At 64.4% G+C, this 14,564-nt stretch overlaps 1 protein-coding gene across 1 annotated transcript; it reads right to left on the bottom strand.

Annotated features, from left to right (window-relative positions):
* Nucleotides 1-56: 56 nt before the first annotated feature.
* Nucleotides 57-13,229, bottom strand: LOC139002758 (ATPase family AAA domain-containing protein 3). Its single transcript, XM_070403849.1, has 16 exons — nt 12,951-13,229; nt 9,304-9,380; nt 8,971-9,072; nt 8,598-8,657; nt 7,772-7,841; nt 7,232-7,397; nt 7,029-7,098; nt 6,710-6,865; nt 6,049-6,105; nt 5,770-5,895; nt 5,426-5,550; nt 5,004-5,055; nt 4,636-4,706; nt 3,643-3,810; nt 2,256-2,364; nt 57-764 (listed from the first exon to the last, which is right to left on the bottom strand). Exons 1-16 carry the CDS (start codon nt 13,150-13,152, stop codon nt 600-602), a joined length of 1,776 nt encoding a protein of 591 aa, XP_070259950.1. The 5' UTR covers nt 13,153-13,229; the 3' UTR covers nt 57-599.
* Between the last annotated feature and the right edge of the window lie 1,335 nt (nt 13,230-14,564).

Below are 14,564 nucleotides of genomic sequence, written 5' to 3'. Positions count from 1 at the left end.
TTCTTTCACGTGACCCCTCCAGCCCCGCCCCTCACCAGCCATGAGATGCACGGAGGTAGGTGTCAGTTTTTTATTAGATTCTGACAGAAACACCCAGCTCCAGGAGGTAGGGCTGCAGGCCACTGGGCCGGGGCAGCGCCCCAGCAGGTCGGGGGTCTCCGGTTTCGGGTGCAGATCCACCAGGTACCCAAGGGCACCAAGCGGTGTGCAGGGCACCACGGGGTCTGCTCCGCTCAGCCCTGGCCAGGTTCTGGTCTGGGCGGGGCCCGGCAAGGTCCGGCCCCGCCCCCTGCAGGTCACAGCCAGGCGCCAGGGACCTGCCTTCTCCCTGCCCTGGGCCTGGCAGACTCATGTCCCAGGCGCGGCCCCAGCCTGAGGCTCTCAACCACTGCGTGGAGGGCAGGTTCCCATCAGACACCAGAGCCGCAGCTGTCCGCAGCAGAGGCTGGAATGCTGCCCTGGCCTGACCAGAGGAAGACGGACACCCTGGGGAGGCGCGGGGCTGTGCAGCACCCACGACCTCCGGACACGTGGCACCTCGTGCTGCCTCTCGATGCTGCCCAGCCAGTGCGCCCAGGGTCCCCGGGTCCAGGCCCAGCTCACTCCGTCTGTGCACTCGGGAGCGGGGGCTGGCTGCCCGAGGGCCTGGCTCGCTCGGCCTTCACCCACTGCATCTTCTGCCGGTGCTGCTGGATGGCGTCCTGGACCCTGGCGTCCATCATGGCCTCGGTGAGGACCCCGTCCTCGGAGGCATACGCCATGGCCTGGCAGGGAGAGAGAGCACTGAGGCAGGGCAGGGCCCGGAGCTGCCTGCATGGGGACGCCCAGGCATCAGGCCAGTCACCCTGTGGGCAGGGCCAGGGCCAGGGCCAGGCCCCGAACACAGCCTGGCGGCCCACCCTCCGGCCCACCCTCCGTGCTGCTGCCCCAACCATGAGCCTGTTTCTTGGAGATGTCTCCCTCAGGGTGGGGGCAGGTGGGAGCCACGTCCTGGTGCTGTTTGCCAGGGGATGGCTGGCCACACCCTCCCTGGGCAGAACACACACTCCCACCCGCTGATGGCACACACCTTGCCTCCAGTACACACATGTGCCCACTCACGCCTGCTCACAGGTGATCTGCAGCCCAGACTTGGTGCCATCCCTGCACCACCCACCTGGCCCCTGGCCTGGTCTCACTCCATGACTTTCTAAAATTAGACAGCCCCAGGCGAGTTTGGGAAGCAGCCCAGCCCCCTGCAGAACTGAGGGCCTTGCTTCTGACCGCAGAGCTGCCCTCTGCCAGGGCACAGACCACAGAACCATCACAGGCCATTTAGGGGACAGTTCCTCTCGACATGGAGGGGTGGCAGGAGCCCCAGCAATTCTGATGGGGTGAGTGGCCCCGCCAGGCCCAACTGCCCCCGAACACTGAGCAACTGTGGTCCACGGGGCCTGCCCCTCACAGGACCCCCACCACCTGCAAACAGTCCTTCCAGAAACAGGGACCATTGAGAGCCAGGCCACTGCCCGGTCGCTCTGCTCCCAGTGCCCAGGGCTCCCAGCCCCCAAATAGGGACAGGCACCTGGGTGGGGTCACCAAAGTTTTCGTAATCAGGCCCAGGGTGGTCCACTCTTCAGCTGCCAAGCAGGTCACCTTTAGGTGACGATGGGCCACCCCCTCCCAGATGACACAGGACCCTACCTGCTTCCTGTCACCGGCCCGTGGCTCTGACCAAGCCTGCTGAGTGGACAGCAATGGGTGTCCACCAAGCAGGGGCCTGAGCCAGTCCAGCTGCCCAGTAGCCTCGGCCCACGTCACCTGACCAGGCATTTTTGCTCACCCTGCTGTGTCCGGCCTGGGCTGCCCCTGCCACTCCTGTGATGAGCACACTTACTGCATCCCGAGCTAAGACATCTGTCCTCCAGCCACCATCACAGGCCTGGGTCCTGCTAAGGACGGCCCAGAGCCGAGCCCCCAACTGGCCCACAGGATACAAGTTTGCAATCTGGGGCTATTTGTTACAGCAGCATAACCCAGCTCATTCTAATGCAGCCCCTGCATATCTGAGCCACACTTCAAACTGAAGTAGATGGGTACTTAGTGAATAAAACAGTCATTTAAAAGCATTTCTGAATTTCCGGTGGTCAGGCTGTCAGATGCAAGAGCTGGTGTTTTCCTGCTGGGCAGCCAAGGAGCAGATGCTTCCAGGATGGGGCACCCGGAGAACAGCTGCTGAGACGCCTCAGAGGCGGAGGGGGCGCCTGCCCACTCACCTGCCAGGCCACGGCCAGCTGGGAGATCTCGCGGCCCGACATGCCCTCGGTCAGGCGTGCGATCTCGGAGCACTTCTTCCCGTAGTCAAACTGGGCCAGCTTCAAGCGCCTGTGAGGAGGGTCCCACATGACCCCGGGGCCCCGACTCCCGGCAGGACCAGAGGCCTGTGAGGGCCCCACGACCCTCCCCGAGGGAGGGCGGGACTCGGGGCAGGAGGCTGTGCAGGGAACCCCGGGCACCCACAGCTGGCCTTCCTGCCCTGGTGGCACTTCCTCTCCTCTTGGAGCCCGAGAGGGTCCAGGCAGGGGCTGGGGTCAGGACGGTGGGGCATGCTTGCTGCAGGGGCAGTGCCGTGCTGAGAAACGAGGAGGGGCCCCACTCTCCACTGGGGCCAGGGACCATGTCCTTCCTTCTCTGCCAGCCCTGCCCAGCCCCAGCTGCAGAGCATCTGAAGCTGCGTCAGGGTGAACTGGGGAGCCAGCAGAGCAGCAGGAAATCAGAGGGAGGGAGCAACGCCTCAACCGGAGTGAAGCTCCCGCGATCTCACGTGCACTGAGCCGCCCCAGGCGGGCCTGGCTGAAGGGCCAGGAGCACCACTCAGACACTCATGGAAAAGCCTCAGAAACCCACCCATGCGGCCGGGATGCTGGGGGCAAAGGGAGGAGGCCCAGGGGAGCTGGGAGGCAGGCACAAGGGTGGCAGCGGGCACAGTCCCTCTGGAACAGAGGCCGCTCTCCCTGCTGCCAGCACGGAGGGATTCGGGTCAGAGCTGCTGAGACCCGTCCCCTGGAGACGGTTAAAATAGCCGGGCTCTGCTTATCTAGAGCACGCCAGGCACCGCGGCGAGTGGCAGTGTGGCCTGGACAGTGTGGAGGGCGCCACCCCCACACGGGCTTTGCAGAGGCGGGACTGCTGCATGCTGGCAAAGGGCCCCAGGCTCCTGGGAGTCGGGGTGCAGTGGATGGAGGTGTCAGAGCGAAGCTCTAGGTCTGCAACCGCCCACCACGGCCCTCACCGCCCAGGCCTGACTGCGGCCTGGATCTGCCTCCTTAAGGCACTTTGTGTAACAGGAAAGGATGGGCTGTCAACTCCAAGACCCAGCGGAGAGCTGGACAGGGACACGGGGACCCAGCATGTGGACAAGGAGTGACAGATGGACGGGAGGGGACAGGTGGACGGAAGGGGGGAGGGGGACAGGAGGGGGCAGGTGGACAGGGGGGTGGCAGGACCTCCAGGGACAAAGCCGCACATGACCCGCCCTGAGCCCCGCGTGAAGCCACACGTTAGGGGTCAGAGGTCAGTCGGAACCAGGAGCTGGGGGCCAAGGCCCTGCTGGGAGGACCCCAGCAAGAGGGCAGGGAGCGCCGGCGGCTCCAGGACACTTACTGCTTTCCTTCTGTGGCTGGCTTAAGAACATACTTGTCAAAATACATCCTCACCAGGCGCTCCCGCTCCTCCCGCTGCGGCAGCTCGAAGCTGACCATCTCGTCGATGCGGTCATTGATGGCCCAGTCGAACTGCTCGGGCTGGTTGCTGGCCAGGACCAGCATGAACCTGCAGCGACAGAAGCAGGAGCTGAGGGGTCCAGAGCCGAGTGCTCACAGCTGGGGCGCTCACTGCTGGGGCACAGGCCAACCCTCCCAGGTGGTTTTCTAGCAGATTCCACTTCTATCGACCCATTGCTCCCTCTCCACCTGCCCACCTCCTGCCCCCGGCTAGCAGATTCAGGCTGGGCTTTTTAAGACCCAGCACTGGCCCCTGTGGTCCACCCTCCCTCCAGCAGACCTGCCCCTGCCCCATCCCATCCGGCCCAAGGGGAGGCTGATAAGCCTTGCTGTGAGGAGGGACAGACTCCAGGTCTGAGACAGCCCCCTGTCCTCCGACCAGGAGGCCGGGCTCAGGGCCAGGGTTTGGCTGAGCCGAGGCCAGCTCACAGGGACAGCCACCTCTCCGGGGTCGCAGCCATGGCCTGTGAGGGACATGCCCACCAGCAGGGCTGGGCGCCCCGTGTGACCAGTTGGGGGGGGCGGGGCAGGCGGGCCAGGCCGATGCAGAAGAGCGTGACCAGGGGACTGAAAAGGGGCCAGCCCACTCTCAGGGCATCTGTGCCCCAGGGGACCCAGCTGTGGGGCCGCTGCCCAGACACCCCAGCACATCTTCTCAGTGTTTCCTAGACACACCGCACAAGGGGCACGGGACGTCCCAGAGCGGGAGACGCGTGGGCTCCGCGGGCACTGGGTCAGCAGCGCTGCCCTACCCCTGCCCCGCCCTGCAGCAGCGTGAACAGGCAGTGCCCGGCTCCCCAGTGGGCGGCGCGGAGGACCAGGTGGGCTGACGCGGCAAGCGCTCTGCGCGGAGCCCGAGCTGCGGGCGCCTCACTTGCTGCTGTGCTGGCCCGTGCGGTGCAGGAAGGCATTCAGGGTCGCCCTGAGGTCCTCGCTGATCTTCTCCTGCAGAGAGAAGCCGGGTCAGGCACCAGGCTGGCCGAGCAGCTGGGCTGAGCCGCCCATGGAAGGCAGAGTGTCTGCTCCTCCCGGTGGCGCCTATGAACCTAAACTTGATCAAGAAGATTCCAAGAAACGCCAGGGATGCTTCCGCTTGTCCAACAAAATTTAGCAAAGAAGCTCAGCTGAGGAGCAGGCCTGGCCGCCCTCAGGCATGACCCTCCCAGAAAGCACAGCTGTAGCCTAAGCCACTGAACACGCCACCCAGGCCCACCGCCAGACAGAAGCTTCCAGAACACTCACGGTGGCTCGCTTCCTGAGGAAGGCATCCGCTTCGTCCACGAACAGGAGGAGGCTGTGGGGGGAGGGGCCGCCTGAGGGAGGGGCCTCCCATTGCGTGGCCCCCGGGATGGCCGGTGCTCAGGATCCCGCCCCCACACGCCCTCAGCAGCTTTGGGACCCAGACCTCGACCCGGGACGGGCGTGCCAAGTGCCAGCACCAGGAGAAAGCGGCCAGAACCTGGCCCTGAATTAAATACCCACCGGCACCAAGAGGCTCCTGTGAGCCCGGCCGCCCGGAGTCGCACGGGTGAATGTCCCCTGCACGGTGCTGCCGGACCCCCTGGGCACCAGGGCAGCAGGACTGGCTGCAGAAGTCCCTGACCCCTTCCTTCCCAGACAGCCAGGAGCCGCTAGGAACCAGGCCGCCAGGAGGTGCCGCTCACCCTCGCCGGCTGGTGCTGGCCCAGTCAAAGACCTTGTGCACCGCTGTCACGCCGTCCCGCCCCATGGGGGCCACGTCCCCGCCCGTCATGATGGCGTAGTCCATGCCTGAGTGCAGCGCCAGTTTCTGGGGAGACGGTAGAGGCTGAGGGTGGGGTGCGGAGGCGGGAAGAGGGGAAAGCAGGGGCGGGGGGGCAGGGAGAGGACGGGGAGGCGCACATAGGGGTTGGGGTGGGCAGGGCAAGCAGTTTTTCCTCCCCTAAAGCAGACAAGGCCCACCCCCTGCCCCCTGCCCATGGCATCCAGGCCCCAGGCAGGCGCCACTAGGGGATGGGCCGCCTCTCACCTTGGCAAACAGAGTCTTGCCCGTCCCGGGCGGCCCGTACATCAGCACGTTCCTGTATAGGCTGTGGTTCTTCTTGGTGTTCCGCGTCGCTATGGCGATGTCCCGCACTCGGGCCTCCAGGCTGGGCTACCAGGGGATGAGCAACTGGTTAGAGGGACGCTCCCTGCCCAGTCAGTCTGTCCCTCCCGGGCGCCCAGGCAGCACAAGAGGCAGCTGATCCCAGGGCGGGTTCGCCAGGCAGTGCCCCCTACCCGCCTCTGCCCAGCCCCGCCCACTCACACTGAGGACCACTCCCTCCAGCGCGTCCTGAGGCTTGCTGAGCAGCCGCCTGCTGACCTGCAGGGGAGCCGGGGTCAGGGTCATGGATGCAGCCCTGGGGGCAGCCACCAAGCGCTATAGCCACAGGGAACAGCCCTGCCGGGCCCACGCTCAGGACACAGGCCAGCGCTTCAGAAAGCTGACTGACCAGCTGTCCGTGTTGCTGGTCTGGGTGACGGACAGGTCGCTGTTGACCTCTCTTTTCTCCATCACCCACATCGTGACTGAGACAGAGATCACAGCCCGGGGAGGACAGGCCTCGCGATCCACGCTGGGCGGGAAGCACGCTTCCGGGGTGGGGGTGCGGGGGATGGGGGTGAGGCAGCAACACCGTGACTTCCAGCAACTTCTCTTACAGAAAAAGGGCACAGGGGAGCCCCAGCTGTCTGTAAACACACAGAGGCGACCCCAGGGGACTGAGTGGACTGGATGAGGCTCCCCCACCCCAAGGACCCCCCTCCCCTGTGCTGGCGCCGACAGACCTCCAGGGACGCAGTGAGGACAAACCCAGAGCAAATCCAACGTGCACGAGGGGGAGGTATGTGAAGAGATGGAGGGAGGAGGACACGGGTGCTTGGCTGTCCTGCCAGGAGGACTGGTCCCCCGACAGCCAAGCCCTTACCTGCAGGGGGTGCCGCAGCGCCTCTAGCAGTGAGATGCGGGAGGTCTCCCGCACCAGGGACGGCTTCCCCAGCCGTGCCTCGATGTACCGCCCGGCCACCAGCGTGGCGTTCTTGGCGGAGTAGATCCCGACAGCCAGCAGCGTCAGCCCGGCCACCTGTGGCAGGGCAGGAAGGAGGCGAGTGATGCCCCCCCTTTGCCACCACGCCCTCACCACCTCGCCACCCTGTGCCAGGAGCTGGGTGGGGGCCGTGGGAGGACCAGCCGCCACCTGGCAGGGCAGGCCCGGGCCCAGCAGGCGCCCAGGCAGTGGTGCTTACCGTGGCCGTCACCTTGTCCCAGTCGGTCACAAAGCCCCGGAATCCTTCGCCAAACAGGGTGCCAGCCGTCCTGTCGGGGAGGCACTGGTGTGAGCAGGAGGGACCAGGCCTGTGCACGTGGCCGGAGAGCGAGCAAGGGCCTGACAGGCAGTCTCCTCGTCAGCGTGTGAGCACAGGCTGCCCCGGGGCCAGGGCGGCCTCACCTGATGGACTCCAGGATGGTCTGGCGGCGCTCGGCGGCCCGCAGGCGGATCTGCTCCCGGATGATGTCCGCGTTCTCACGCTCGGCCTTGGCCCGAGCCCGAGCCTCGGCCTCCACCCGCAGCATCTCATTCTTGTGCCGCAGCTCCATCTCCCGCTCCACGGTGGCTGCACGGAAGGCAGGGAGCGCGCTCAGCCCCCAGCCCGGGGTCCCTGGCCCTCCAGCGGGCAGGTCCTCGACAGAGGAGCCCGGAATTCAGACCCGAGGCCCAGACACTTCTCACGGGAGAGTAAGTCATGTGAGACCCTGGGTGCCCGGGGCAGAAGAAGACCAAACCCCGGACGCCCAGCCTGGGGCTTCAGTTTCCGCTTTAAAGCCGGCTCAGAGGCAGAGACCCACCGCGGTCTCCGGAAGCCCCACTGGGACTCCAAGTGCCTCACGCGGGGCCGACCCACCCGCCTGTACACGAGCCTTTCTCGGGCCACAGCCTCCTAGGCCGCTGAGGACACGGCCCCACCGCCCGGCGAGCTGACCACTCTACCTCGCCTCATGGCCTCCTGCTTCTGCACCGACTCCTCCTGCTTCCGTAGATTCTCCTCGTTGAGAAGTTGCTGAGAAGAAGCCACAAGAAAAAGGAAAAGCTTTCAATGTGAGGACACGCACGCTCCCAGGGGCTGACCTCGTGGGGCGGCACCATCCACAGCCCAGGCAGGCAGGCCTGAACATGGCTGGACACGCAGGCGACCAGGGGCCAGGGCCAGGAGCCCCCACCCCTGGCACAGCTCGGCCACGGGGTCACGGGTGTCCATAAAACACTCTGGGTTCTGCTTGTTAAATTTAAAAGCTATAGCCCCGCTGGCATGGCTCAGTGCCTGAGCAGTGACCTAGGAACCAGGAGATCATGGTTCGATTCCCGGTCAGGGCACATGCCCGGGTGGATTGCAGGCTCGGAAGCAGCCGATCAATGATTCTCATTGTTGATGTTTCTCTCTCTCTGAAATCAATGAAAATATATATATTTTAAAAATTTAAAGCTATAATGCTCACAAGAGGCTCAAACATTTGAAACTGCCCCTCATGAACCTGTCACTTCAGCCAGGTTCCCAGTCATGTGCCACCTGGTTGAACCCTAAGAGCAGCTGGAGCCTGCCTCTGCCGTGGAGGCCACGGAACGCCGCATGGAGGCTGCAGAGCGCTCGTGGAGGCCGTGGGGCACAGTGTGGCAGGAGCCCCGGGGCATGGGTGTGCACGTGCGGGAGTCCAACTACAGCTCCCCCAGGAACCAGCACAACCCTCGCGTCCACAGCCCTGGCCTCGGTCCCCCACCGGCAGGACCAGGCTCTCCCGCCTGCAGGTCGCTGACTCACCTGCTGCCTCAGCTGGTCGTCGTAGCGCTGCCGGGCCAGCTTGTCCTGGTACTGGGCCCTCTGGGGAGGGAGAGAGCAGCGTGAACACAGCGCAGCTGGAGAAGCTGGTGGGCGACCCACAACCAACATGTGGCCCCAGACCCAACTGGGCACCGGAGCCCCAAGAAGCCACGAGCCCCACGGGCGCTGTCCGCAAGGACACGTGCGCGGACACTCAGCACGGAGGGGTCTGTGGGCCTTAGGGGCTGTGCAAGGCCACCCCAGGTCCTCGAGGGTCAACAAGAGACCCCGACTGCATGTAGGACGATGGCGCTCCGAAGCCCCCTCCTGGTCCCCAGGCCTCCGGGTGCCTGGGTGGCCCTGCAGCCCTTACGGCCTGGTGCTGCCGCGTCTCCTCGCTCAGCGTCTTCCTGCGCTCCTCAGCCTGCACGCGGATCTGCTCGCTCTTCAGCTGCTCCACGGCGGCTTCATACTCCTGCGGACACACAGTGCTGAGGCCCAGACCCCAAGCCTCCTCGCAGGCTGGCAGCTCGGGCTCCCACTCCTGACAACTCCCTCCCACTCCTCCCCCTCCCCCCTGCTGGACCCCGTGTGCTCCGAGTGGACAGGTCTGGGCACAGGTCCTGCTGCGGGAGCTCACCCCTCTCCTGGGCACCTCCTCTCCCCTCGGCCACGGCCGGCCCGGCAGCACCAGCCCACCACTCACCTTGAGCTTGGACTGCTGCTCCAGCTGCAGCGTCTGCTCCTGCATCTGGGCCAGGCTCAGCGCCTCCTTGGCGTGCCCTGCGGAGGAGTGCGGGAGCCGGGCCTCAGGACACGTGGGTGCCAGGTGAGTCCACGCTGCTGAGAGGCTGTCAGCGAGACCACAGCTCGCCCACCCCCATCCTGGTCAGCGACTGTCGCCTATGTCTGCTCCACCCCCACCTCCCGTGCGAGGGCTCGTCCCCGGGGGCCATCACATTCCGGAGGGTTCCATCAGAAAGGCGGACCTCGCCCCCTGAGGTCAACGCACAGTCCTTTCCCAATGAAACCAAAAGCAAGCCCGCAGCCAATGTCCTTTGCTTCTCACGGGCCATACATTTCTCTTGAGCCTCCGACAGGTGACGGACCTGCCACCAAGCACATGCAGGCAAGAAGGTGGATGAGAATTAGACTAGAAATGAGCCATGAGCCCGGAGGCGGCTCTTCCCAGAGCGGGTGCACAAACACAGGTGCTATGACACCGTCCACCTGCCTCCTTGCTCAGGTGGAGGTCACACCTGTCTATGTCTGGGTTCTGGAAAGGAAACCAACTCCTGCTCCCCTGGGCTGAGGAGGTCCCCCCAGCACAGCTCAGCTGACCCCTGAACTCCGTGGGTTTGAGCTTCGCGGGTCCACGCACACGCGGTTTTTCTCGGTAAACAGTCGGTTCTCAGTACCCCTGGGTTTCTCCTCCGAGGATTCAGCCAACCGTGGGCTTGAGACGTAAGTTTCTATCTGACCGGTTGGGAAGCCGCCATATGTGGAGGGCGACTCGGGTTGTACAGGGCTCTCCGACTGCGCATGACGTCAGTTTAGAGTTTGGGGTGTTTTTTTTTTAGTTCAACTGCCACTGTGAGCACAGCCCACGTGTGAGACAGACGTGGCGGGAGCCTGGGCTGCATGGCCCAAGGACCCGCGCTCGGAGTCCGAGCTGGGGAAGGGCCTCCTGGAGCCCCACTGCCAGGACCCCTCTGAGGCAGCACGAGGGCACCAGGGCCCCAGCCCGCTGCATGGTGAGCATGGGAAGCCATGGAGCCGAAGGCTGAACCGACCACAGGAGCCCCTTTAAGAAGTGACTCTGACAGAGAGGGAGCCGAGAGCACAAGACAGAACGTGGATGCGGGGCTCACCATGCTGGGCCGAACCCCAGCCACCGGCTTCCTCCTGTGACCTCTGGCAAGCCAGGTTCAGCTCTGAGCACCTCGGCTGACACTGGAGCACAGAGTCCCCCACCCACCCACCCGACCCCTGGAGGAGAGAAACGAGAAAGCAGGCTAACAGCTCAACACAGGCAGGCGCCCCGTCGCCCGCTGATCACAGGCTACGGTTTCAGTGCCAACAGCAACAGTTCATCACCCTGACATCTTTCTGCACCAGGAGCCGTGTGCTCCAGAGCAGCAAGCAGCAGCCACACGGGCAGGTGCTCCTTAGGCCCCGCCTCCTGCAGTGCAGGCAGGTGGGCTGGCGCTCCCAGGCAGCTCAAGGCCCAATGTGCTGCTCTGGCCTCCGAGGGCGGAGACCTGGGACACAAGGGCGCCCCAGGGACCTGAAGGACCGAGGCGGCCACCTGGCTGCGAGGAGCACCGAGGACGGCTCCAGTGGCTGAGAGAGAGGCTGAGGCCCAGCACGGCAGGCACGGCGGCCTGAGTGAGAACCAGGTGTCTGGGAGGACAGGCTGCAGAGGGGACCGGGGAGACGGGCGTGAGGCACAGGGAAGGCCTTAGGGACAGGAAGGGGCGGCCACCAGGGTGACTCCTCTCCTGCTGGGGGGCAGGAACAAAAAGGGGGCAGATCCCACATCTGGGACAGCCGCTGGGTGTGGAGACAGGTGGGGGGACCGCAGCTCCAGGTGGTGGCCCCTGAGGACATGCCGCCTGGAGAGGGCTCGGGGCGGGAGAGCAGACAGCCCCTGGGACCCAGGTGGAGAGTGTTCTGGGGCAGGAGATGTGGGAGCAGCTCAGAGGCAGGAGGGAGGCCCTGCAGCTGGCCCCTCACACGGTCCATATAACTGCACCGAGTGGGGGAGCCAACAGCCAGGGCTCAGCTTCTAAAAGCGGGAAAACGTAGACGTTCTGGACGTGGAAAGCGGGTGCAACCCCCCAGGAGCTGGGGCAGAAAGGCGCCCCCCAACGAAGCCTTTAACAAGAAGTCTGCAGCATCCCAGATGCTCAGAGGCCAGCCCCGGTTTCTCAGCCCAGCCTGATGGTTGGAATTACCTAGAAAGCACAGTACCGCTCGCTGCTGTGGGCGTGTCCCAGGCACGGCAGGCTGCCCTGGCCCCGGCCCAAAAGCCTAAGTGTTTGGACTGTGCCTCTCCCATCCGAGAGCCAGGCCGGCCCGAGGCCTTTGCCCGGGAGGTTCCGCTTCTACCTGTTCACCAGGCTCCTCTCTGGGCCTCCTCTGAACACAGGGCCCCTCTGCTTAACCAAACGTTTGAGAGCCGTTATATTCTTTCAACCAACGTTTATTCAGCGCCTTCTGCGTCCCGGGCTCTTACACACTCGCACTACATCCTGAGACACAGGAGAAAGGGGAGCTGGGGGAGATGTGGGCTGAGTGACGCCTCCCGGCTCTGAGGCCTGGAGGGCCTGGTCAGGAAGGTCACCGCTGGGCCAGGGCTGTCTGCCCTGCTGCTGTTCAGACCTCGCCCACCTGAAGGCTAGCGGATCCCAATACTCTGCTATGGCCTCCTTAGCCCGGCGGCGGGGCTCAGTGGCTGAGGGTGGACCTATGAACCAGGTCAGGGCACAGGCCAGGCTGCCGGCTGATCCCCAGTGGGGGGCGGGCAGGAGGCAGCCGATCCATGATTCTCTCCCATCAGTGATGTTTCTCTCTCTCTCCCTCTCTCCACTTCTTTGGAGTCAACAAAAATATTTTTATTTTTATTAAATATATCTTGTTGATTTCTTACAGAGAGGAAGGGAGAGGGATAGAGAGTCAGAAACATCGATGAGAGAGAAACATAGATCAGCCGCCTCCTGCACGCCCCCAACCGGGGATGTGCCCGCAACCAAGGCACATGCCCCCGACCGGAATCGAACGCGGGACCCTTGAGTCCGCAGGCCGACGCTCTAACCACTGAGCCAAACGGGTCAGGGCATCAACAAAAATATTTTTTAAATAAAATGAAATAAAACCGATGGCCCTCAGCCATGCTTCTCTTCTTCTGCAGAAACCTGCTAGCAATCAAACCGATCTGACCACGCCTCGGCCGACCCACGTGGAGGCAGCCAGAGGGGAAGGAGCGCCGGCCCGAGGCGGGGACTGCGGGGACCGGACTCCTGGCCCGGCCGGAACCTGCCCCCCGCGACCTGTAACCGCGGGGAGGCCGCTCGGCGCTGGTCTCCTCGCCCGAAGGGCACGTGGCAGCCGGGACGGCGCCAAGGGCGACAGGAGCCCGAGCCGCCCTGCAGGCGCGGGAGCTGGGGCGGACCCACCCCCTGGAGGCCCGTGTCCGTCTGACAGGCAGGACCCCCGGCAGCCACGTGCATCCCCATCGCTCCGACGACCGAGGGGCTAGAGGCCGCCGGTGCCCTCTGCCCGGGCACTCGTGGACCGGGCCTCCGTGGAGGAGCCCCCGCCCGGCCTCGCCCCCGCCCCCGCCGCACTCACGCGAGTGCTCCAGCTCCCGCGCCGCCTTGGCCGCGCGCTCCAGGCCCGTCGGGTCGAAGTTGCTCCATTTGTCCTTGGGCCCCGGCCGGTCTCCCGCGCCGCGGTCCCCGCCCCCTTCAGCCCCGGGCGGCACGGGCGGCAGGGACAGCGGGGGTCCCTCGCCTTCGCCCTTGGGGCCCTTGATGCCGAAGAGCCAGGACATGGCCCGCGAGCGCCGCCGCCGCCAGGACCTGGACCGAGCGGACGCACGCGCGCGGCTCCGAGTAGCTTCCACGCGCTGAGAGCCGGACGGTCAGAGCCACGGCGCAGGCGCGACGCACGCCTGCTCCTCCCCGGGCGACGGAAGCGCCTGAGGACCTGGACCGCGCGGCCCTCGGATTGGCCGCGAGGACCGTGACGTCATCGGCACTGGCAACGCGATTGCCTGAGCTGGCTCTGGGGCGGGCCGACTGAGGACGGGAGGAGGAGCCTGGTTACGGGGTCCGGTCGGGGACAGAATTCATCGGCTGGGGAAGCGTGCGCGCCGAGGGAAACGGCGTCCGTTCTGATAGCAACGGCGTGTCCCGTTGCTATGGGCGCCTGCAGAGTTCCTGACTAGGCGGCGGGCGGAGAGGCAGGTGGGGAGGGAGCGGTGGTGGGTCTTTTTTTTTCTTTTAAATATATTCTTATTTATTTCAGAGCGGAATGGAGAGGATGAAAGAGATAGAAACATCAGTGATGAGAGAGATCACTGATCGGCTGCCCCCTGTACCCGGGAATCGGACCCAGGACCCTTCTGTCCACAGGCCTATGCTCTATCCACTGAGCCAAACCGGATAGGGCTGGTGGTGGATCTTGTGCGCCAGGACCGGAGAGGCTGCGAGAGGAAGCCTGTGGGAGCCCAGCAGGCCTGGCTCTCTGGTTCAGCGTCCTCCCACGCAGGGAGGTAGGGCACGTGCCCAATCGCGGGCTCTGTCCACAGTGGGGGGCATGCAAGAGGCAGCCCATGGGTGATTCATTCTCATGTCGATGTTTCTGCCTCTCTATCCCTCTCCTTCCCTCTCTCTAAAATCAATAAAAACATGTTCTTAAAAAGAGACAGAGATAGCCCGGCTGACGTGGCTCAGTGGTTGAGCATCAACCTAGAAACCAGGAGGTCACGGTTCAGTTCCTGGTCAGGGCACATGCCAGGTTTGCGGGCGCGATCCCCAGTGTGGGCCATGCAGGAGGCAGCCAATTGATAATTCTCCTCTCTCATCATTGATTTTCCTCTCTCTCTCCTCCTTCCTCTCTGAAATAAAAAAATATTTTAAAAAAATAATCTATCTATATACATAAAAGCCTAAGCTACCGGCTGACCGGCCAGTAGCTATGACACACAATGACCACCAGGGGGCAGACGCTCCAACCGGTAGCTATGATGTGCACTGAACCAGAGGAGGAAGGTTGATTTCGGGGTACATCACCTGAGCACTGCCCTCTCACAATCCAGGGCCCCTCTGGGGATGTCGGAGAGCCGGTTTCAGCCCGATACCCCCAGGCCAGGCCGAGGGACCCCACCAGTGCACGAATCCATGCACCGGCCCTCTAGTAAAATAAAATAAAAAGAGAGACAGAGACATAGAACCTGTGGGA

Source organism: Myotis yumanensis, unplaced genomic scaffold, assembly GCF_028538775.1.
Source record: "Myotis yumanensis isolate MYYU_CA2020_CCGP unplaced genomic scaffold, mMyoYum1.0.hap1 SCAF_2, whole genome shotgun sequence".
NCBI classification, from domain to species: Eukaryota; Metazoa; Chordata; class Mammalia; order Chiroptera; family Vespertilionidae; genus Myotis; species Myotis yumanensis.
Note: the sequence above shows the minus strand (reverse complement) of the source record. Positions and strands in the feature narration are given on the sequence as shown.